Here is a 22,822-nt window from a genome sequence, read left to right as displayed (position 1 = left end):
GTTGGATGCGTGTTTTAACCACCCAGATGGGATTGCAAAAGGTTACAGCGGTCGCACCTGCGATAATGCTTCTGCAGAGAGCGTTGAGAGTAGAGGACATCGATGGAAAGTGCTCATTCAGAAAGGGCTTGGTCGATTCATATCTATCTGCTTAGGGACGTGATTTAGAAAATACACGAGAAAATGGACTCCTCGCGTGGGCGCAACACTTGCGAGCATTAGCTACGCGTCATAGAAGCAGAAAACAGAAACCAAACAGCCTTTCCAGAGGGAGAAAAACCCCTCGTTTTTAACCACAGTTTTCATACCACTTATTACCCCATTTACCCCTCCATAGCGTGCATTAAACGAAGACTACAAATAAGCCATAGTTTCAGTGATCACTTGACTCCGAGTCTTAACGAGTTCCAGGGGACATGTAACAATCACTCCTAAATTTCAAACTCAAACTCAAATCGTACCACACGTAGAACCGCAAACTCCTGCCCAAAAATTGCGGAAGGCGCCTGAGTGTTTTCGTTTTTCCGTGTTGCTACTCATCCACTTCCTTTTCTCGTCTGCTTGAAACTGGGGAAACTGGGGAAACGAACATGTAAAAATAAGTCAACGCATACATTCTATTCAAAAAGGAAAAATGATTCTGTGCGTTATGTTCCAGCCATGTCGTTCGCATGATCAACAATCCGCATACAATCAACTACTCATCGATTGTTTGTTTGTTTTAAAAGCAAATACTTGCAATGTATCGAACAAACAGCGAAGAGATTCATTGAAAATAAACAAAACGAAAAACGATCTCGGAAAAATGGCACTCTCTTTTTCCTCAATCATCACACTTGCTTTCACTCGTTCCTCTCCGATCCAACCGCGTCGCATCCACTCTCACCAAATACGACATGACGCCGTCTTCAAACCTCCTCAAACTCTTCTCCCCTCCTGCATTGCGCGCTTCAAAGCTTCGGCATTGCTCGCAGATGTGATCAATTCTACGCGTAATTCGGCCTCCAAACCCCCACGATTTGTCCGAGCTGGCCTGACAGCAGTTATAACAGAGCACCTGGCCGCATCGTCTGCAATGGCGTTTCGTTGTGATCAGCGAGAACCGCTTTTGGCAGCGCATGCACCGCTCCACCAGCTTGTTCGGTAAGAAAAAGCCCAGTTTATGTCGATTCTCGCTAGGACACAGTTTCTACATCACGTCATCGTATCATCATCATCATCATCATCATTGTTGTTGTCACCACCATTATTATTATTATCATTATCATTACAACCACCCTTTCATAATCACCATTTTCATTCCCACTCCCATCATCATCATCATCATCATCAACCTACGTTTATAAACTGCAACTGCCCTCGAATCACGGGACCCAGCGCTTCGTACACGCCCTGCAGCGTTCGCGGCGCCGCCTTCAGCGCATCCTCGAGATCCGTCACTGCTTCGCCGCTCAGCGGTGCCGCGCAATTCAGCAGGAACACAACCGCGGGAATATCCCCCGCCGCCACCGCATAATGCAGCGGAAACCACCCGCGGGAATCCGCCACGTTCATCCACGCGGGCTCCTTCTTCGCGATCAACCTTGTCAAATCTTCGCTTCGTCTTCGCGCCGCTTCCGCCAGCGCGGTGCGTCCTTCCCGCCCCATCCCGCACTTCCCCGCGGTTCCGTACGCCAGCAGCACGCTCACGCAATGCATGTCGTCGCGCCTACTTCGCATTCCCGCCAAAACACGCACTCCACCGCGGCAAACAGCGGCGAAACGCCCTCGCCGTCGAGAACCGCGGGATCGCACCCCGCCATGAGGAGCAGTCCGAGCAGATTCCCGCGGAGCGATCCGTCCCGCGGTTCCGCCTGGGAACGCACGAGCACGTGAAGACAGGTCTCCCCCGCGGGAGTGCGCGCCTGGACGTCGGCGCCGTAGCCGACCAATAGGCGAACGAGCGTTTCGTCGAGGAGGACGCAGGCCACGTGGAGCGGCGCGAAACGCCCCGCGGCCTCGGCGTCGCTGCGCGCGCGAAGCAGACGGACGAGGGAGCGATAGTTGGAGGCCAGCAGAGCGTTGAGCACGGCGCAGGGGAGCAGCTCGCGGGAGGGATTCCCGCGGGAGGACCAGAGGCGAGGGAGGGACTGGGCGAAGAAACGGTGGCGGGAGGGAGGGAGGAGGGCGAAGAAGGCGAGGCCGTGGAGGGAAGCGACCTGGAGGGGCGAGGGACCGCGGGGAAACGAGGAAGGCGCGGAGAGCGCGGATGCGGCGTGAGGAATCGCGGGGAGAAGAAGAAGCGCGCAGCGAGGCGCCGAGCAGTGCAGCGCGAAGTGCAGAGCCGTGAAGCCGTCCAGAGCGTAGAGACACGGCGAGGAACCGCGGGGAGAGGGGAGGAAACAGCGAGGGAAGCAGGGACAGAAGGAGTCGGTGCAGGAAGCGTTCAGTGATTCATTCAGAGAGCCGTTCAGTGATTCCGTGAAGGATCCCGTGAAAGATTCGGTCAAAGATTCGGTCAGAGAGCCGTTCAGTGATCCATGATTTCCATGCAGCGAGCAGGGGTCGCGGTCGCTTCGCCCGCCGTCCGGGTTATTCCCGCGGGAACAATACCGCGCCATGCAGAGCCCGTCGTCGAACGAGGCGTCGCTGCAGGCGGGGCCGAAGGAGAGCGAGTCTCCCGCGGAACCCTCGCCCCACCGGGCGGTCCCCGCGGGGAGCGCGGTCTGTGCGGGGGTTTTGGCGGGGAGGGCGGTGAGGAGAACGGCGTCGCGAAGCTGGTCGAGGTCGGCGAGCGCGACGTCGAGAGAATCGCGGGAGAAGAAGCGGACGGGGGTCTGGGGGTCCACGTGCTGCGCGAGGAGCTGGGCGACCCCGCGGGGCTGGTTGAAAATGCAGGCGATGTGGAGCGGAAGGAGCCCCAGCGCGTTGGGCGCGTCGTAGCGGCAGCTGCAGATGAAATCGGGGCAGGCGCGGTCGGACTGGCGGTGAGACCGGGGAAAAAGAGGGACGAGAGGGACCAGCCAGGCGTCGCAGACGAAGTAGCAGGCGTGGAGGGGAAGGTTGCCGAGGATGTCGCGGCTGTGGATGAAGTGCGCGCGAAGGGAAGGGAAGCGGCCGCAGAACGCGAAGAAGTCGAGGTACCCGCACCAGGCAGCGAGGTGGAGCGGAGAGAGGTATTGGGCGTAGAGAATGTCCACAGGGTCGTAGTACCAGGATTGCGGCGGAACTGGGGATGAGGGGAAGGAAAAGCGAGGACGAGTGTCGTGAAGGTGGGAGATGTGCTCCTTCATTTTGGTCAGCTGCTCGCTGAGAGCGTCGGCGGGAACGCCGTTGAAGAAATTCAGCCAGCTGGAGATTAGATCGCTCTGAACTTCTTTCGGACTCTTGCAATCGGACAAGATACTAAAGCACTGATCGCGCTGTACAACGGCTACCTCGGACGCAGCTTCGACAACGAAAACATCGTTTTGCAACAGTTTATGTAACTGCCGATATAAATTTGGTTATTGTAGGTCGATAGAATTGTCTCGACAAATTGGACAATCAATTCTTCTGATGACAGCATGTCCTTGCTTTCGGTCCGTATAATCGAACTCTTTGCATCACCCTGCTATTTAGGCACTACCTCCTTTGCTTTAGAAAATAGAAATAATAGAATTAATAATAATAATAATAATAATAATAATTATAATTATAATAATAGTAATACTTACTTGTTTTTTTATATTTCTTTTTTTCTGACCTGGAATGTTCGTTCCCACCAACTCCATCGTAGCGTTGATTATGGTTTCTCTCGCCTTGTTCGGCTGGGGAACCCAGACCAACTCGGTGATTGATCTGAAAGTGCCTGCGGGAGTCTATCATTTTGAATTTATCATCTGGAGAACGATCTGGACCATTCTAATTTGTCTGCTTATCGGAACTAATATTGTTCCACCCGAACACACTGGGTTTGTCGAAAATTTGATGGAAGTCATTCGTTCTGGCGTTGGACATTGGCGGGGAGATTGATCCCATAGAAGTCATCAATTATAACCCATTTCGGAGGAGCCATGTTGGCTGGTATTCCAGATATGATATTCCAAATATTCCTATTTGCGAATATTGATGGATCTGGACTTGCTAGCACCGTCCCTATCCAAGTGGGAAGCGACACTGTTTTCGGAGCGATCCTTACACTGATCATCGATCGCAGAGCCAAACTCCAATTCTACATTCCTGGACTTATCATCAACTGCATCGCCATTCTCCTCAACGCTGTCACCTATCGATCCCTTCACAACGAAAATGTAGCTAGAGACAAGGAAGCTCTTGTTCCACAAAACGATTATCACAGCAAATTCTCTACGACCAAAATGATCCTCATCGCGCTGGCCGGCGCTCTCTGTGGTGTTCCCTTTGGACCGGGAACTGCCCTAGGAGGAAAGGAACCCAATGCGTTGAATCCTTATGTAGATCCTTTTTTTGCCTCCTCGTGACTCTGTAGTCCTTAGCTCTTGTTTTCTGCATTTCTGGTCTTCTCGCTGCCCCTTTCTGTTCTTAGTACGCTTTCTCGCTTCCAGTTTTACTCTAGCTTGTTAATGCGCTATCCTTTCCAAGGAGAGCCTTGTTCGATGCGTGATTGGTGGAATTGCACCTGGAAGCAGCGATGGCCCGCGATTTGGGGAGGTCTCATGTGGGCGATTGGAACTCTGGGCTATTCGCTGGCAGCTCCGCATTTGGGGTATTCTGTAGCGTTTGTGTTCGGGCAGTCGACGCCGTTCGTCACCTCTCTGTACTCAATCTTCTATTTTAAGGAGTTCGCGCATGCAGGGAAAAAGACGTGGACCTGGGAGATACTGATGTTGCTTTCGTTCTCAGTCTCTCTGGGATTAATGTGCTGTGCGCAAGAATGTTTTGTTTGTTCGTACACTTGATTATCAAGAATTGCTGAACGACTAAACAAAAAGAAAAAGAATATGAAGGCAAGTCTCGTGCTCAAGCTACTACTCCTTGCTTATTTACCGCTGTCTGTATACTATTCGCTCCAAAGTTCGTTTGAGGAGTCGACTGCAGTTGCGGATGTATCTGTATATTGGTATATTTTAGTCACAGATACCGGCTGGTCTCAGCAAGGAAATATGCATTAATAATAGCTCGGTATTTACTGACATGTGGAACGAGCGTTATCTCCATATCGATTCCAATCACCGCGAGTATTCCCTTTATTCGAAAAAGACGATCGGTGTGTCATTTTTGAAAGATAAACATGTCTCGAACATTATTATGTAGGATCGAGGTAATATTATTCCTGTTAGAAAGGAGGGTCGCTCTGCACCATTTTCGGTGAATGTACGGATGTACTTTTCGCGTTGCTACATAATTCGGAACGATAATCCACAAGGAGAGAATTTGCATGTGCATCTCTATACCTACAGAGGTGTGAATTCATAATTGCTATAATGCATAGTCCTTTGTCCCGTCAATGCGGTTGTAATGTTTCTTCTTTTATACATGTTCTTTTTCCATCAGAAGTAGCTTTTTTCTATCGCTGATTCCTTGTAGAGAGCTCCTTAAAGACGCCGTTTTGTATGGAGCCAGCGTGTTGTGTCTCATCGCCTCGCTCACTACCTTCATCACCTATTTAGAGCGTCGAACGCTGTTGGCTTTTCCAGTTTCTCCACTCATTCCCAGATATCTCCCCGGCGTGAAAGTGATCAACGAGAGCATTCTGCACACCCTTCCCTACATCATCTTCTACTCCTTCTTCCTGGTTCATTTTCTGTCCTTCGTTCTTCGAATCAGTCTGAATTACTACCATATTTCCATCAACGAGTTCAACTCCGTTCCGCACATCGTCAGTTTCTTCGGTCCTTTGGTTTGCCAATATCAATACTGGGTCGTCGGACTCTATATGGTGCTCTCGTTCTTCGTTCTGCCGCTCAATCGCGATGGGCTGTGGATGTCGGTCGTGCTGGGATCCGGTTTGCTAGCGTTTTTGATGATGTACGGAGCCGACTCGCTGCTGCAGAATCTTACCAACGGAATCGTGATTGCCTTGATGCTGTTGACCGTTCTGCCATTTTTGTGGAAGAAGTAGGGAGAGGAAACGAGAGGATGACTGGTAGTGGCTATTTCTATCTGCTGTTCCCGTCATCGAGTGTCAAGGAGAATAGAGAGTTAGAAAAGAACTTGAAGACGGTTATGGATGAGTAATTGTGCTTGCGCTTTTTGTTATTGTTTGTTTGTTTGTTTGATTTCCTTTTGGAATGACAAAAATCGGGGGGATTTTGTGAATTCTTTTTTTGCTAGAATTCTCCATCCTTCTCCACTCAATTTAGGAATGGTGCCTAAGAAGGGAAAAAGCAAAAGAAAGACAATCCGTCAGCAATATACCGCTCGAAAACTCGTACGATTTGCGACAGACTGTTCCTTTTTAGTTCTTTGCTCGAAAGAGAAAAGCAGCTAAGCTCGAGAAACGTGCCAGACGGGAAGGAAAGGTAAAGCCCAAACCTAGAGACCCAGGCATTCCAAACAGCTGGCCGTTCAAGGAGGAAATGCTTCAGGAGGTGCGTATCTGTGTTTTACGTTCACGCCACAGATTCAAGATATGAAGGAACTCGCAGCCAAAGAAAGAGCGGAAGCGCGTGCCAAGCGTCGTGAACAAAGAGTAGGCATCGTCCACCCAATCGATTCGAAGGCGAGAGAAGAAGCGATCGCCCGCGGAGAAGAAGTTTCCGACATGGAGCCGATGGAAGCCGAGAACGCCTCCGCCGACGCCTCGAACCCCATTCGTCTGCACGTCAACGACGACGGCGCGACGCTGACGGACGTACGATCGCTCTCCTTTTTCCATGCAGTTAATCAGCAACAGCGACGTGATTCTCGAAGTGGTCGACGCGCGAGACGCCATCGTACCTCCTCTCCTTCCCCTCCACCGCAGAACACCCGCTGCTTCTCCGTAGAGAAGGCCATCGCCGACGAGTTCCCCTCCACCCGGGTCATTCTCATCCTCACGAAGATTGACCTCGTTCCCCGCGCGCTCCTGGCTTCGCTCCTCGACACGCTCCCCGCGGAACTCCCCGTCATCCTCTGGAAGAACACCACGCTCCCGCCGCAGACGCGCTCCCGCGGGAGAAAGCCCGCACACTTCTTCGGCGTGCGAAGAATCGCGCGGCAATCCGGCTTCGCCAACTTCGTCTTCGGTCCTGACTACCTCATGGAAGTACGCTCTTCCCCGCGGTTCCATCTAGTGTCTCCGGAACATCCAGAAGTCCCGCGGGGACTGGATCAACGTGGCGGTGGTCGGGTTTTACGGCGTGGGGCGGCACGAAGTGCTGCGCGCCATCATGCAGAATTCCCCGCGGTACCACGCCGATCAGCTGATAACCGCGGGAGACTCGGTGCTGCGGCGCATCGACGATTCCATCCAGTTATTCACGGTTCCCGGGCTGGTTTCGCTGCAACCGCGGGACTGCGAGCATTTTGACTACCTGTTCAAGTGCCATCCCCGCGGTTTCGTAGTGGCGAATCGTGGAATTGAGGGTAGATGACGATCGATTCGCGGGAATTGTGCCGCGATCTGATTGGCTCGCTGGACGGGCATCTGCTGAGCTTCTTCTACCAGATCCCCGCGTTTTCGACCTGTACCCGCGGGAATCGGGCTGACGACTAGACGAGGAGTTCATCGGGCTGCTGGAGGAGCGCGTCGAGGATAAGAGTGTGTGTCGGAGCGCGGCTTGACCCTAGAAAACATGCGGCCCAGCACGGCGGCGCGGCAGGTTCTGACGGACTGGGCGAGCAACCGGCTGCCGCACTACGCGGAGGCGGAGCGCAGCGCGGTGCAGACGGTGCAGACGGAGGTGCTGAAGCGGTGGAAGGAGGAGATGGGGTACGAGGCGGTGCTGGAGAGAATGAAGAAGGACCCTGAGCTCGATCGGTACGCGATGAAGCCGCTGGAGCGCGTGTTCCGCACCCCCAATGTGCAGCCCGAGGAGGAGACGCTCGACTATTCGTGCTTCCTCCCTGCGGCGGAGAGAAAGCGAGAGGAGGAGGAAGAGGAAGAGGAAATGGAAGAGGAGGAAGAAGTGCCAGAGCTGGTGGATGATGATGAGGAAGAAGAAGAAGAAGAGGGTGAAGGTGAAGAAACGGAGCTGGTGGACGATGAGGATGCTGCGTTGTTGGAGTAGTTCGTTTGAATTGTTTGTGGCAACAAAGAGTGGAAAACGCTCGGTGTTCAGCAACACCTGGACTATTGTAAAGATCACTTTATTCCTTCTTGGGAGTAGCCTTCTTCGGAGAGGCCTTCTTGGGAGTCGTCTTCTTAGGAGTTGTCTTCTTCTCCGCGGCTGCCTTCTTCGGGGTGGTCTTCTTCGGAGTCGTCTTCTTCTCAGCAGCTTCCTTCTTCGGGGTGGTCTTCTTCTCGGCTGCCTCCTTCTTCTCCGTGGCTGCCTTCTTCTCCGTGGCCGCCTTCTTTTGCGGCTTCGCGCAGGCCTTCTTGGTGCCCTTCTCCTTCTTCTCGGTCTTAGCTGGCTTCTCCTTCTTCTCCGTGGATTCCTTCTTCGTGGAGGTCTTCTTGGTGGTGGTCTTCTTCTCCTTCTTCTCCTTTTTCTCTTCCTTCGCCTCCTCCTTCTTCTCAGAGGTTTCCTTCTTCTCCTTCTTTTCCTTCTTTTCCTTTTTCTCCTTCTTTTCCTTCTTAGAGGTCTTCAGCTTTTGAACCTTCTTCTTCTTCAAGATAGACTTCTTCATATTCGCTGAAATTTTGTAAGAGTTCTTATGTCTGGGAGCAGACACAATTTCCTCATTATCCAACATCATTTTCACAATTCTACGCACAAACGTGTGCTTCAATTCAATATCCGGGTGGTTTTCCTTTATATGCTTCTCAATAGCGGGGATGGAGCTTCCGGTTCTGTCATTCAGAGCAGAGATGGCTTCCAACACAAGCTTCTTGTAGGGAACAGACGGTTTCTTTGCCTTAGGTTGAGTCTTCTTTTCCATTCGAATATTCTTGTTTAGATTTATTTGAAATAACGGTGCCGGCTAATATGGGCGGGCGACTTTTGAAGGACCAATCATCATTCAATTCCTAGATTCATGGGATTTTGTTTTTTGATTTTCATCCCTATTTCAATTCCATAGTTTTCGCCCTTAGGCTTTTTATTTTCGTTCGCTTCTTTTATCATTTGATAGATAAGCATGTGTACTCTGTGATAGTCATAATTAATTGCGCGAATACAGTTCCAATGCGGTGAAAAACGTCAACGAATATGATATGAAAGAACATGGAATAGAACAGTAATCTTTCACATTATCATATAATTACTCATGGTAGTCAGCGAATTTTGATGAGTTCTTTCGTTATATCGATTCGTGGCTTCTTTGCACTTCAGCCACATAATGGGCAAAGAAGAAGTGACAGGAAACCTTCATGAATTGTCACTTGAATCCTGAAATATACTTGGATTTGTTATGAATATGATTAGCATCAAGCCAAACATTGTACTTGATCGATTCAATTTTGAAAATACGCAAAATCCAATTGAATTTCGAACAAACAAATGAATGAATCACTCCATATCCATATCTTTCTTTTCCTCTGTTCCCAGCTCGGCTCCATTATTCGTTTCCTTCTCCATCTCTAACTCCTTTTTCGCCATCTCCTCGATCTCCTTCATATACACTTTCATTCGATCATCCGTATTGATATCCAGCTTCGGCAGTTCGTCATTCTCCACGCCATACGCACTCTACTCACATCCAATCCCGCAATCCTACCAGCACGATCCCCACATCCAGCGAATTCATCGCATACTGAAACATCGTAATGTTCTTTTTGAACGACGGCGAGTGGACGATTCGCTTCAACCCCTCCACAGAGCGAAGGCAGGGAGGAACCAGCGGGTAGAGACGCTTGCAGATTTCCGGATTTCCAAAAATCGACTCGACGTTTTCTTCTTTGATGTAACGCAGAGCATCGAACGGCAGTTGCTGGTAGAGCACATCGCGCTCGGCCTTTTCTTTATTCCTAACTGAGAGATCTTCAATGGATCTACATAATTTCGAAGGCAATTTGGAAGGAGGTGAGGAATCGCTTATACACGCTTTCTTCCGGTTCCTTGGAATAAGGACAGATCTCATCGTGTCTCACCTGGCACCAGAAGAAGGAAGGGGAGTGATCCCTCTGGGGCTTGCACTTACGAAGAACGAAGACCACCGCGTCCTTTACTTCATCATACTACGGCAATTATGCGTATCGTCCTCTGTCTTACTATTACAAACTCTTGGTCAAAGGAAAGAGGCAACGTCTGACAAATGAAACAATAGAGGCTTTCTTACGATTGGTTTTGTTTTCGAACCGACTTCGGAGGACTCCCAATGCAGTTCATACACACTGAATTCGTAGTCGTTTTCATCATCGTCAACATGCACAGAAACCTTTTTACAAAGGAGCTTTAGAGTTCCATGCTCGTCCACGGGCGTAACCAAAATGGAATCCGCCGACATCGTCTGGTTTCGGCAATATCCCGCAGGAAGCTTAGCAATAAGCTCAAACTATGCATTAGCGTATCCATATCGTGGCTACTTTTGATCCTTTTGTGTTCATTAAGAAAAAACTGAGTCTTTCAAAACTTTTCGCTCAAACAATATACATCAAAACTCCTAAATAGACACTTCGAGGATACTTCTTCTGTAGTTGAGGCCACTGGACAACAAAGGAGTCAGCAACGTAGTAGAGCAAATACCCAGATACACTCAGTCTACACTTCAAGAGCCATTGCTTCGTTCACCTTTCCACACGGCAAAAACTCTCGACAAAAACGATTCGGCAGTGAATGATATCCAGAATGCGGTAGAGAACAACAACCAATGCCACTGGAATGCACGTGCCTACAAATCACATACACTAACAATGCCAACCAGGTCCATTGATCAAGAGCAAGTTTGGTTGCTCGAACAGAATCAATACAAGACATCGGAGGAAAGCACGAAAAGTAGACCGAATGGAGGAGAAGTACGACTGGCCGACTTCCCTGCTACGAGGAATCGTCTTGATTGTAGAGTCGAATGCAAACTATAATTAAACAAAGAAATAGGGAAGCACGTACATTCTCATTCATATATCGCGAAATGCTCTTCTTGTCGGTATCTGCACTCACTATTACCATAGGAGTGTAAAGAGAAGGGTCTAACGAATGGAGGAGTGCAAGCATCTCCGAAGTGTGTCCACCTGCAAATAGATTCAAGAAGCAAGCAGTACCTGATCCTAAAACCACCATCGTCTTAGCCGGTCGCGCATCCACGTTTCCGTGAGACCAATATCTGTTTATGGAAAAACCGATCACAAACAGAATAGCAAGAACGCAGCAAAGGACCAAATCCCACATGAAAACAAAAATAAGAACGATATGACTTTTCTGTTCAAAATTAACACTAATGAAAGCAATGGGAGTGTGAGATTCATCCGCATATTCGTGTCTCGACAGTATAGAATGCTAAAAAAAACAGATATTTGCTTTTCACAATTCATGCAACGAGTAGTTATCACCGGAATTGGGGCAATTACTCCATTTGGAGTTGGAATCGAGCATTGCTTTAGTCAGTTGGTCAATAGCTGTTGTGCCATCAAGGTGAGCATTGTTTTCGACTTTCTATGTAGCGACTAGAATCTCCAGAATTTGAGAAGTGTAAATGTAAAATAGGCGCTCCCGTTCCTAGAGGAGATGGAGCTTGTGCGTACGGTGGATTGTTTTGATGAAATAGTTTGCTATAACCCCGTGAAATACAAAGTTACGGATAGAGCAACGCAACCGGATGTGATTGGTTTTGGAATCGCGGCGGCAACCGAAGCACTTCATGTTTTGTTCCTTCAATTTGTTAACTGCAGGAAGCTCAAATCGATACCAGCAACTTTCCTGTTCCAAAAGATCGAATTGTATTCATTCGCATATTCACATATCATATTCAGGGTGTTTTCGTTTCCACAGGGATTGGGAATATCAATGAAATCGATGCTTCTAGTAATTTGCTCAATGCAGGAAAAAGGTACACATGCTTTTTTAATGTAACATCTAACAATCAGACTGAGTCCGTTTTATGTTCCTCGCATTCTCAACAATCTTCCTGCTTCAAACATATCAATTCGGTTTGGTTTTCAAGGGCCATGTGTGAGTAACAACATGGCTTGTGCTTCCTCTGCATACAGCATCCTAGAAGGCCTCAAGTTTCCACGTTTCCACTTTCTAACACTCCAGTTCGATCCGCCAAAACGAGTCCGATCTTGTTTTAGTTGGGGGTTCGGAAAGCTGCATGGGTCGATTATCGTATCAAGGATTCGGCGCCATGCATTCGCTTTCCACTCACTTCAATGAAACTCCCACACAGGGATCACGACCCTTCGATCGAATTCGAAATGGATTTGTGATGGGAGAAGGAGCCGTTGTGATGGTTTTGGAGTCTCTCGAACGCGCACGTGCTCGAAACGCCCCGATTTTGATATCTTTCCATCCGTTCCCGCGGTTCTCTTAACGAAACTGCGAAGTGATTGGCGGGAGCAGCAACTGCGACGCGTATCACATCACATCGCCGCATCCGGAAGGACTGGGCGCGAAAATTTGCATGGAAACGCTGCTTCGCAAAGCAGGGATTCGCGCCAATCAAATTGATTATATCAACGCACATGCCACAGGAACACAAATCGGAGACAAGGCGGAAATGCTGGCCATCCAGAGCGTTTTTGGCGGGGTCGCGAAGAAACCGTTTGTGTCGTCGACGAAGGGAGCGACGGGTCATTTATTGGGGGCTGCAGGAGCGTTGGAAGCGGGAATCTGCGCGTATGCGATCAAAAAAGTGGGGGAAAATGGAGGAATTGAGGGAAAGGAGATCATGCCGCCGACGCTGAATTTGGAAGAATCGGAGATTTCGTTCGGTTTTGATTTGTTAGCGAAGAAGGCGAGGGAAGGGCGAGTGAATTACTGCCTGAGCAATTCGTTCGGATTCGGTGGTGTGAATGTGAGTTTGTTGTTTGGTCGTGTGGAATCGATTGTTTGTGAGTACAAAGAAGAAGAAAAAGCAGGGCAAGAAAAAAACAACAATAAATCAATAAATAAGTAAATAAGTAAATAAGTAAATAAGTAAATAAATGAGTCAACAAACAATTCACACAATACAACACACGTTACATTTCGGAAGAATCAAAACGACTCGCATCGATTTCGAGTGGTACGAACGCTTCCTTTCTCTGGTTCTGACTATTCTTCTTCTCCCTCTTCTTCTTTTCCTCCGCTGCCTGCTTCAGCATCGCTTCCAAAATCCTTCGATCCGCTTCGTTCAGCGTTCGAATCACTTCGCGGAACTGTTCCTTGTGTGCTCCTCCCACGATTAACACCACATTTCGCGCCTCCGCTTCGCATTCCGCCGTGTCGTTTCCCTCCAACCGCAATTCTTCGCATCGACGCATCAAACCGATCGACAATCGCAGCAGCAACTCGGCAATTCCCGCCTTCTGCTCCGCCTTGTCGTACAGCAATCGCAGAATTCCCGCGGTTCCAGACAAGCCCTCGGGCTGCAGCACGGGAATCGCGGGAATCAGCAGCCAAATGACGTTCAGTCCCGCGAAACTGAGAATCAGGCGCGCGTGGGTTTTGCTCATTTTGCCGACGATTCCCGCGAAAACCGGGATTACCGCGGTTATGTAGTCGCGGTCCGTTTTGGAGGGAGGCGTTTCAAGATGAATGAAACCGGAGAACTCCACTAAACTGATTTGGAGAAACGTGGAAACGATTCGGTCATCGGGAGATTGTTGGTAGAAGGAGCCAATCAGATTCGTCAGATTCACAATCGCGGGGATCGATCGGGTTTTGACGGAGTCGCTGACAAACTCCACCGCCAAATCGGAAACACTATTCCGCAGCAGCCAATCATCTTTCACGACCAGAAGAATCCCGCGGATAATCTGCGTTGCGTTTTCCCGCGGAACTTCGGGGTTTTGGAGGGAAGTCAGCAGATCGTACGCCACAGCGGCTCGAATCCCGCGGTTATTTTCGAAGAGTTTCATGAAGGAAGTGACGATGGCGGGAAGGGACGCGATAACCGCGGGAGAATGCGCCATTCGATGGATTTCGTTTAGAAGCGAACCCAGCAGAGGGGAGGAAGTTTCATCGCGGAAGGAAAGGTGGGAAAGTGGGAGTTTCGATGGATCGTATGGGGGTTCCGCGGGAGTTTCATTGTGTTCTGTGGGTGTTTCATTGTGTTCCATTGATGTTTCATTGTGTTCCGCGGGGGAATCGCCGATTTCTTCGCGTGGTTCCTTTTCTCCCTCCATCTCGGTTTCCACGTTTCCCCAGGGATCGGAATCGGACGTTTCGGCCATGGGATTCGGTTTGGAACAGGGTTCCTCCAATTCCACATCCCAGGCCTCTTCTTCGAAAACCGCGGTTTCTTCTTCGCTGGACCACGCGCCAGATTCCGCCGTGACACCGGCTTTGCTCGGTCCATCGTGAGTAGGAACCGCGGGAAGCGCCGCCATCACGCGATCCGCCTCGCTTCGCTGATTGGAAGATTCGATGGAAGATTCGATGGAATGTTCTTTGGAAGGTTCGATGGAATGTTCGATGGAATGTTCTTTGGAAGGTTCGATGGAAGGTTCGATGGAATGTTCGATGGAATGTTCGATGGAATGTTCTTTGGAAGGTTCTTTGGATTTGGGCAATTGGATTTGAATGCGCGGGAGTTTCGTCTTCGCCTCCGCTTCGGTTTTGCCGGTCTGGCTGGGCAATTCGATCTTCGGGAAAAGCCCAGTTCCCTCCTCCTCTTGCGTTCCCTCCTTCTCCTTCCTCTTTTCCTTTTTGTTTTCTTCCCCCGCGGTTCCCAAATCCGCCACGAAATCCGCGATTGCCGACGCGCGTCGACTCGCTTCGCCCGACCGTTTCGCGCGGCTGCTTCGCCGCATCGCCGCAGTTCTTTCCGTCCCGCGGGTTTCCCCGTTTCCCCGTTCGTTGGCGTCGTTTTCGGCGTCTTCGCTATCGCTGAATCCCGAATGAACCGCGCGACCGGGTTTCACGCGAACCGACGAAACGCCCGACGAAACGCCCGACGAAACGCGACGACGCGATGAAACGCCCAGAGAGCGTTTCGTCGAGGAGGGAGTTTCCTCTCTAGGCGTTTCCTTGGGAGTTTCCTTTTGTTTCTCCGATGGTTTCTCTTCCGGCTCTTTTCGATCCGTTTCTTCCTCCTTCTCGGTTTCCCCGGTTTCCCCGGTTTCTCCGGTTTCTCCTTGGCCACTCTGGACGATCTGGTCCCATTTCCGCCACTCCAATTCCTGCAATTCCCGCGCTTTTTCCGCGGGAATGTTGATTTGGAAGAAATTCCCCAGAATTCGGTGATCCCGGATTTCCCGCCGTTTTTTCTTCGCTTCCACGGTTTCCCCGCGCTCCTCGACGCACGCGCCCAATTCTCCCGCCAATCCTGCTTCGCGCAGCAATCCCGCCACTTCCCTCAGACACGCCGCGGCCGTTTCATCGCAGGTTTCCACGTTTCCACGAAGAAACGACAGCGCGAACGCGGCAAAATCGCGGATCCAGGGTTCCCGCGGGGATTTCCGCGCATGTCTAGTGATGTTGGCGAGGGCGGCGAGAACCGCGGGGAGCGGCATAGAACCGCGGATCTTGGCGAGCGCGAGGACCATGGGTACGATTCCATTTTTCGGGGCGATTTCTGGCAGCAAAGCGGAGAGCGGGACGACGACGCGCGTTTCTTCTTCGCCATTTCCCGCCAAAGCTTCGCGCAGCCGCTCGACCCATCGTGGAAACAGGGAACCGGCGTTGCGGACGGCGAAGTCCCGCACGCAGCGCGCGGCGATGGGCGGCAAAGCGGCGTTTGGGTCGTTCAACGAATCATTTAGTGATTCTTTTGATTCTTTTGATTCATTCAATGATTTATTTAATGATTCTTTTGATTCTTTCGATTCATTCGATTCATTTATCAGCAAAGAACGCGTCAGCAGCGCCAGCAGCGCGCGGTCCCGCAGCGAATTCTTCGCCCGCGCCGACGGTGCCGCGCTTTCTTCGGGCAGAAGCAGCTGCAATTGCCGCTCCAGCGACGCTACGCGTAACTCCCTTCCACGGTTTCCACCTTCGCTGCGGAGAACCCCCAGCTCGATCGACGCGCGCAGCGTCTCCAGCGCCATCCCCGCGGTTTCGGGCGAAGCTGCCGCCAAAACGCGGCGGATCGACGCGGTCAGCTGCGCTTCGAACTGCGTCAGCAGGGGCGTTTCGGGCGTTTCGGGGTCGGGAACCGCGGCGAAGTGGGTCAAGACGCGGCGAAGAAAAACCGCGGCAAAACGAGCGATGGAATCAATCGTGGAACCCTGGAAGGAAACGGTCGTCGCGTGGCACCCCAGGCGAAGCAGTTCTCCCGCCACAATCTGCAGCGCGTTCCCCGCGATTCCCGCGTTTTCCAGTCGCGGGAATAGTGTTTCGCACACGTCGTAACTTCCCTCCAAACACAGAAACGTCGACTACACGTCACATCCCCGCGGGAATTTCACCTGCCACATCCGGTCGCCCTGGTCGCCTCGGTTCCCCGCGGGAATCCCTCCCTTCGCTACCGCCTCGTCGTGTTCCGCGGGACTGAGCGGGGTTGTGGCGTCGCCCCAATCCGCGGCGTCCGGTCCCTTCCCCGCGGGACTCAGCACGAGGGGGGCGGGAGAGTTGGCGGGAAGCGGTTGGAGGGAAAAGTCGGGGAGGCCGATGGCCAAAAGCTGGGAAAGAAGCGACCAAAGCGAAGCCGGCGAATCATCGCCGGAACACAATTCCTTTTGGAGAAACCGGAGAAACAGGGAACAGCTCGCCGAGGCGCCGGCCGGTTCGTCGAGTCTGGAACAATAACACAATTCGGTTCCCGCGTACTTGACGCACTCTTCGTAGCTCCGCAGAATCGCGGCCATAACCGCGGGGAACTCGATGGTTTCGCGGAAGAACCGGCCTCCCTGGAGGGCGGCCAATTGTTTCGTGGCTTCGATGGAACACACTAAAAATCGGGGGGATTTTTGGCAGTACGCAAAAAGTCGATTTGATCGCTGTGCAATCCTTCCAAAAGAATCGCGGTTATGCTGCGCACGTGCTCCGCAGAGGAACACAATCGCATGGCCGCGATCCCCATTCGCAGAACCGCGGTTTTCACCGCGATTTGGTCAGTAGTTTCTCCGATCTTCGCCTCATCGCTTCCCGCCAAATCCCACGTGATCCGCCACGCGCACCATTCCCCGCACCTTCCCCGCGGTTTCTTCGTCGGCGGGGAGCGCGTCGAGCCACGTGGTCAGCGCCTGGACCCAAACCAGCGCGCGCTGCGCCCACCGCCCTTCTTCGCCTATCTCCGTTTTGGCGGCAAACTCCGCTTCGTCCCACGCGACGTCTTCTTCGTCCCCCATTTCCTCCTCCAGCGCCTTCAGCGCCCAATCCGCCGTCACAGAACCGCGGGACAACGACTCCTCATTCCCGCGGTTCTGGGACGGCGCCAAACATCCCACGCTGCGAAGCCACCACACGCGAAACGGCCGCCGGCGGTCGACGCGCTCGATCTCCATTACCGCGGTTATCTTCGAGGCCAGCGCGGACTCGCCCATTCCCGCGGTTAACCGCTGGAGGAAGGCGAGGGAAGCCAGCGCGGCGCCCATTCCCGCGGGATCCGCGTTCCCGTTCAGCAGGCGCTACGCCTCATGAATCGTGGAAACGTGGAACCTCGAACTGCCGGAGGACGTCGGTGGCGAAAACGCGGTCGGAACACAGACACACAAATGCGAGGGATTGCGCGGCAAGAAGCCGGATGGAGGATTCCCGCGATTGCAGCGCGGCAAGAAGCAGGTCGCGCAGCGAAACCATCCAGGGTTCCGTCGTGAGCGTTTCTCCCAGCGAATGAAACGCCTGCCATCGTGAAACGCCCGACACGCCTACCGAGAAACACAACCAAAACGTGGAAACCACGTTCTCCAGAAGCCGGTTCTGCGCCTCCCGCGGGATTCGGTCCACTACCCGTCATCCCCGCGGTTCTCTCCCACCCTCGCTCACACTGGCCAATAATCCTTCGAGGAGCGATTCCCGCGGGTCTCGCGATTCCCCGGTTTCTCTGGTTTCTCTGGTTTCTCCGGTTCCTCCGAGCAGAAGCAGCTGGGCGAAGAAGCAAACCGCGGCATTGGCCAATCGCTCGCCCCAGAGCGGCCGCGCCATCGACAGACGCAGAACCGCGGGAGTCGACGATTCCGCGGGGAGACACTTCTGGTAGAGGATGAAACTGCCGGTCAGAGGTCAATGAAACGCCCACAAGGACTGGTCATCTTCGTCTTCGCTTGTCATTTGCAAACCCGTCGACAGCAGGTTCCACAGTTTCTACGATTCACCGGCCGCGTTCGATCGAACTCTTCGCTCGCGGGTCAGGTCGGTTTCCCCGTTTTCCACGATTGCCGTGTCCTCGCGGGACAGCTTTTCCCGCCGTAGCGAGCATTCCCCGCGGTTCTCGGCGATTCCCAGCAGCGTCACGTAGCGCAGCGCCTCCGAATCGAGCTGCTCCCGCGGGGATGCCGCCAAAATCAGGAAGAGAACGATGATCACGCGCCATCCCGCGGGACTGATCTCATCGCCCATCGCATACAAGAGTGGAAACAGAGAAACCAGGGAATGGAGTTGGCGGGAGAAGGGCTCGAAGAGGGTCGCGTGGGTTTCCACGATTCTCGATTTCCCTCTTGTGAGCATCAATCTACCCATAAGCCGGTCCCGCGGTTCTGGCTACAATGCCTGGAGGGTCGGGTAGCACGTGACAAGCTCCAGATTTACCGCGGAACGCATCTTCTGCATCGCCGATGCATCCATCATCATGCGCGCTTCCTTCGCTTTGAATGCTTCCGCCAGCGCGCTCAGCTTCCGCACCGTCGTTTCCACGTCCTCCCGCATCGTTTCCACGATTTCTCCGATTTTCGGCTCCACCCAGTTCTCTAGTTGGTACCTCCGTTTCCACGTTTACCCATCATCCCCAGTCCGCCCATCAGCATCCAATACCCGCGACCGCACTTCCTCCACTCCGCCGACTCCACAACCGCGGGACTCGAGGGGTCCGCTGGGTCCGCTGGGTCCAGAACCGCGGTTTGCGCGGCCTGCAGCAGACGCAGCTGCTCGCTCTGCGCGAAAAGAGCGTCCAGAACCGCGGGATCCACGTCTTCGCCTTGCGAGCGCGCCAAAATCAAAAGCTCGCCCAGAAGGCGGCAAATCCCCGTGACAAAATCCGTCTATCCGTTATGGACTCCAAAAATCGGGACTTTTTTTGTGGGGTCGACGGCGATCGGGTCGATTTGGCCCTGAAGCAGCTCGGAACACTGGAAACACAAATCCCCCAGCAGCGAACCGTCCGTGGAACACACCACGAGACACAATCGATGCACCGCGGTTTGCAACGAGGGAAACGTGGAAACCAAAAAGGGAAGCAACGTGGAAACCATTTCCGACCAATCCGAGCGAATCGCCTCGCCAAAAATAGGCACGATTTTGGTCAACAGGTGAACCGCGGTTTCCACTTGGAGGAGATCCCCGCGGGAATCGATGGCCGTTTCGCTGATCACGCTGAGAGCCAGTTTCATCGCGGTTATCAGCTGGTTCTGCGAAAAAACCGCGCAAATTCCCTCCATCATCACCAGTTCCGCGGTTTTCTGCGTTTCCACGGTTCCCGTTTCTACGTTTCACCCCCTCCGGGAAGGTACCTCGAATCCACGCGAACAGTTCCGCGGTTAAATACCCCACATCATGCTCGACGAAACTCCCGCGCGCCAATCGTAGAAACCCGATCACCGTGTGCGCAGCGGTCAGCAATTCGCTCGCCGAAACCCCTATCCCTCATCCCCGCGGTTATCCACCACCACTCTGCAGCTGCGCCAGCAGCCACTGAACCGCGGTTTCCACCGAAATCCCTCCCGATGAAACGCCCTCCGAACCCTCCTCGTCGCGAACCCGCGGTTTTTCGCGGTTCTGCGCCACGAACCGGCTCAGCATTTCCGCGATTTCCCCCGCGGCCATCGCCGCTTCCTGCGGTTCCGCGGTTTTCAGCGTCGCCATGGCGGCCTGCAGTGCCGCGGGGAAAGGAACTTCCTCGCAGGGAGCGGCGAGCAGAACCGCGGGGATCTGCGCGAGGAGCTGGATGGCGGCGCAGCGAACCGCGGGGATCTCGGGGAAACGGAGAACCGACTGGGCGAGCTGCTGGGCGCGAAGCAGAAAGGCGGGAACGAACGCGCGGGAATCGGAGTCGAGGCTGGAGGGAGGGAACGAAGCAAAGAGCGGCAAAAAAGACGCGGCAAAGTGGAAAACCGCGGTTTTTTCGGATGTCTAGGAACGTGAGGGAACGAACAAAGAATGAAACGGGAGCGTCTTTGCGGTAGGTGGCGGAAGGGATCGAGGAAAGGTCGGGAAGAAAAGGAAGCCAGGAAATGTGCGGAGAGCGGGAAAGACACGAGAGAATAGAGAGACTTTGGGTTTTGACGCGGGGATGGGTTCGCTTGCTACTTGTTTTGATGCAGTACGCTGGATCGAATTTGGAACGATCAATTATACCCAAGAGAGCCGAAGCATCACAATGATGGGTGCAATACAGCTCTGTCACGAGCCGATCGATCTCCTGACGAACCGTAGCATTGAACAGATCTTTGCCTGCGCGTTAAACGGAACAACCCGTATGTACTTCGCTTCCCCTTCGTTGCTGCTATGTAAAACGCCTCAAATCTACGGGTAGAACACACTCCAAAAAAGGAAAAACTCTTTGGCGCAACTGGTAATGAAAGACGCGCCCGTCAACGAAATCCCTTCTTGCAACTCTCCAATCAGGGTTGCGAGACTTGCTCTATATATAGCGAGATTATCTTTCTTCTTTGCGCAGTTGCCTTCATTGGAGTCGCATTGCGCTATGCCTACAGTTCTTCAGCAAGTTGAGCATCTTATCGATGACAGTACCAACAATATCGTTCATCTGCATCGTGAAGAAACGATTGTGTTAACAAACAGTCATTCACCACTTAGAAGTCAATAATGGGCACACCCCAAGTGCAGCTCGACTCGATCTCCAGGTTGTCCTTGTCGGTCTGGATGCGGAACCATCCGTTCTCGCCCCAGTACTCACCCCAAGAGTTGCGTCCAATCCAGTACTCCTGTCCATCCTCCGTGACGCCCCATCCGGCCACCTCGATGATGTGGCCTCCCAGCATGGAGTGGTCGTGCTCCACGAACACACCGCCCGTGTAGTCCAAGAACTCCTGCGACACGCTCACGTAGCAAGAGATGGGTCCGCGCGCGAAGATCTCGGCCTTCATCTTGTCCTTGCCGGACACGTAGCCGTAGTCGCCCACCTTGTAGCGCTTATAGTCCTTCACCGCGTAGCAATCGCGGTCCGGAGGGCAGTCCATGCAGCGGTTCATGTCGTTGCACTCCTTGTTTCTGGCCTCGTACACCTGGCACGTCTGGTCGGGAATACCCTCCTCGTGCGCGTAGCGGTACACACCCGAGTCCCAGCCTCCGTTGCACGATCCCGTGTTACCGCAGTTGATGACCTCCTGCACGGACAGCTCCACAGTGGGCCACTTGCCCTTGCGCATGATGTTGATACGATCGGCGATGGCCGAGGTCGATCCCTGAGCCCAGCAGGATCCGCAGTACTGAGGAATGTGCTGGTTCTTGTCCCACGTCGCGTAGTTGCGGCCGTCGATGTTGCGGATATCGTAGCTCTTGGGAATATCCTCGCTCTTCAGGTAGAAGTGGGGCAGAGGCTCCGTCACCACGGCGGGCTCCTGCTTGCGGATGGCGCAGGAGTGAGGGAAGTAGCGGGCACGGTTGTGCAGGCTGCGCATCTTGTCGTTCAGACGCATCTTCTCCGGCACGCGCGGCACGGCCCACGTGCACTCCGACTCAATTCCCAGGTTGTTCGTTCCACGCACAATACGGAACCAGCCGTTCTCTCCCCAGTAGGTTCCCCAGCTGTTGCGCACGATCCAGTACTTCTTGCCGTCCTCTTCGCCCCAGCCCACCACAGAGATGGCGTGGTTCAGAGAGGTCGTACCGGTCTTGTCCTCGAAGATTCCGCCCTTGTAGGCCACCAGCTCGTCCGTAGCGTCCAGAGCGCAGGTGATCGGACCACGAGCATAGATCTCCTTCATCATACGCTCCTCGCCCGACACGTAACCGTACTCCTCCACGAAGTACTTCGTGTAGTTCTGCACGGGGTGGCAGGGGTAGTCATGACCGCAGTCACGGCAGATGTTCATGTCAGTGCACTCCATGTCCTTAGCCTCGTAGCGCATGCAACCCTCAGTGGGCACACCGCGCTCCTTCATCAGCTTGTAGGCAGAGGTCATACTACCTCCATGGCAACCCATGGCAGTGGTAGCGCAGTTCACAATCATCTGAGGAGAAAGCTCAGCAGTGGGCCAAGCGTTCTTGGTCATCAGACGCAGACGATCAGCCACGGCGGAAGCAGCAGAGAAGGCCCAGCAAGATCCACAGTACTGAGGAATGTGCTGGTTACGGGAGACAGACACGTAGGAAACACCATCAATGTTACGGCTAGAACATCAATTACCGACTCGAATCTTACGGATCATAGCTCTTGGGAAGCTCCTCGTTCGTCATGTATTCCCATGGCTGAGGAGTCTTCACATACTCAGGAACGTTCGTAGACGGATCGTAGCATCCTTTGGCAAGAACCAAAGCGATGACTATAGGTGACTACATTAGAGCACATAATACTGGTCGCAAAGAGAATGGATTTCATTTACAGAGAAAATATGATATGACGCAGTGTATTATTATATAGGACAAATCGTAACATATCCCCCAAT

At 52.8% G+C, this 22,822-nt stretch overlaps 8 protein-coding genes; 3 read left to right on the top strand and 5 right to left on the bottom strand.

Annotated features, from left to right (window-relative positions):
* Window positions 1–760: 760 nt before the first annotated feature.
* GSBLH_T00001808001 (uncharacterized protein) lies at window positions 761–3,576 on the bottom strand. XM_013040275.1 has 6 exons: window positions 3,417–3,576; window positions 2,991–3,384; window positions 1,738–2,960; window positions 1,339–1,708; window positions 1,017–1,189; window positions 761–986 (listed from the first exon to the last, which is right to left on the bottom strand). Exons 1-6 carry the CDS (start codon window positions 3,443–3,445, stop codon window positions 824–826), a joined length of 2,352 nt encoding a protein of 783 aa, XP_012895729.1. The 5' UTR covers window positions 3,446–3,576; the 3' UTR covers window positions 761–823.
* A 189-nt stretch (window positions 3,577–3,765) lies between these two features.
* On the top strand, window positions 3,766–4,898 carry GSBLH_T00006333001 (uncharacterized protein; the record flags this gene model as incomplete). Its single annotated transcript, XM_013040274.1, has 4 exons — window positions 3,766–3,969; window positions 4,002–4,433; window positions 4,469–4,524; window positions 4,556–4,898. The coding sequence occupies 4 exons, from the start codon at window positions 3,766–3,768 to the stop codon at window positions 4,896–4,898; spliced, it is 1,035 nt and encodes a 344-aa protein (XP_012895728.1).
* A 1,673-nt stretch (window positions 4,899–6,571) lies between these two features.
* On the top strand, window positions 6,572–8,157 carry GSBLH_T00001807001 (uncharacterized protein; the record flags this gene model as incomplete). XM_013040273.1 has 8 exons in its annotated part: window positions 6,572–6,631; window positions 6,662–6,793; window positions 6,822–6,875; window positions 6,905–7,186; window positions 7,215–7,481; window positions 7,511–7,607; window positions 7,637–7,681; window positions 7,711–8,157. The coding sequence occupies 8 exons, from the start codon at window positions 6,572–6,574 to the stop codon at window positions 8,148–8,150; spliced, it is 1,377 nt and encodes a 458-aa protein (XP_012895727.1). The 3' UTR covers window positions 8,151–8,157.
* Window positions 8,158–8,183: 26 nt separating this feature from the next.
* On the bottom strand, window positions 8,184–8,961 carry GSBLH_T00001806001 (uncharacterized protein; the record flags this gene model as incomplete). XM_013040272.1 has 1 exon in its annotated part: window positions 8,184–8,961. One exon carries the CDS (start codon window positions 8,959–8,961, stop codon window positions 8,230–8,232), a length of 732 nt encoding a protein of 243 aa, XP_012895726.1. The 3' UTR covers window positions 8,184–8,229.
* A 569-nt stretch (window positions 8,962–9,530) lies between these two features.
* Window positions 9,531–10,515, bottom strand: GSBLH_T00001805001 (uncharacterized protein; the record flags this gene model as incomplete). XM_013040271.1 has 6 exons in its annotated part: window positions 10,300–10,515; window positions 10,233–10,268; window positions 10,112–10,198; window positions 10,017–10,078; window positions 9,739–9,988; window positions 9,531–9,710 (listed from the first exon to the last, which is right to left on the bottom strand). The coding sequence occupies exons 1-6, from the start codon at window positions 10,465–10,467 to the stop codon at window positions 9,531–9,533; spliced, it is 783 nt and encodes a 260-aa protein (XP_012895725.1). The 5' UTR covers window positions 10,468–10,515.
* Window positions 10,516–10,600: 85 nt separating this feature from the next.
* GSBLH_T00001804001 (uncharacterized protein) lies at window positions 10,601–11,240 on the bottom strand (the record flags this gene model as incomplete). The annotated part of the gene is made up of 4 exons (XM_013040270.1): window positions 10,601–10,721; window positions 10,752–10,851; window positions 10,882–11,035; window positions 11,070–11,240. 4 exons carry the CDS (start codon window positions 11,238–11,240, stop codon window positions 10,601–10,603), a joined length of 546 nt encoding a protein of 181 aa, XP_012895724.1.
* A 900-nt stretch (window positions 11,241–12,140) lies between these two features.
* GSBLH_T00001803001 (uncharacterized protein) lies at window positions 12,141–13,074 on the top strand (the record flags this gene model as incomplete). Its single annotated transcript, XM_013040269.1, has 3 exons — window positions 12,141–12,184; window positions 12,216–12,479; window positions 12,519–13,074. 3 exons carry the CDS (start codon window positions 12,141–12,143, stop codon window positions 13,072–13,074), a joined length of 864 nt encoding a protein of 287 aa, XP_012895723.1.
* A 7,925-nt stretch (window positions 13,075–20,999) lies between these two features.
* On the bottom strand, window positions 21,000–22,755 carry GSBLH_T00001802001 (uncharacterized protein; the record flags this gene model as incomplete). XM_013040268.1 has 3 exons in its annotated part: window positions 21,000–22,547; window positions 22,579–22,699; window positions 22,731–22,755. 3 exons carry the CDS (start codon window positions 22,753–22,755, stop codon window positions 21,008–21,010), a joined length of 1,686 nt encoding a protein of 561 aa, XP_012895722.1. The 3' UTR covers window positions 21,000–21,007.
* Between the last annotated feature and the right edge of the window lie 67 nt (window positions 22,756–22,822).

Source organism: Blastocystis hominis (assembly GCF_000151665.1).
Source record: "Blastocystis hominis, Singapore isolate B (sub-type 7) whole genome shotgun sequence assembly, scaffold_14".
Lineage (NCBI taxonomy): Eukaryota > Bigyra > Opalinata > Blastocystidae > Blastocystis > Blastocystis hominis.
Note: the sequence above shows the minus strand (reverse complement) of the source record. Positions and strands in the feature narration are given on the sequence as shown.

Bases quoted from the DNA above. Each gene is read 5' to 3' on its own strand.
- GSBLH_T00001808001 (XM_013040275.1), bottom strand. From the start codon at position 3,445: ATGTTTTCGTTGTCGAAGCTGCGTCCGAG. The intron at 3,385-3,416 runs GTAGCCGTTGTA...TCAGTGCTTTAG, and splicing joins TTGTCGAAGCTGCGTCCGAG to TATCTTGTCCGATTGCAAGA. The intron at 1,190-1,338 runs GTAGGTTGATGA...GACGTGATGTAG, and splicing joins GGCAGTTGCAGTTTATAAAC to AAACTGTGTCCTAGCGAGAA.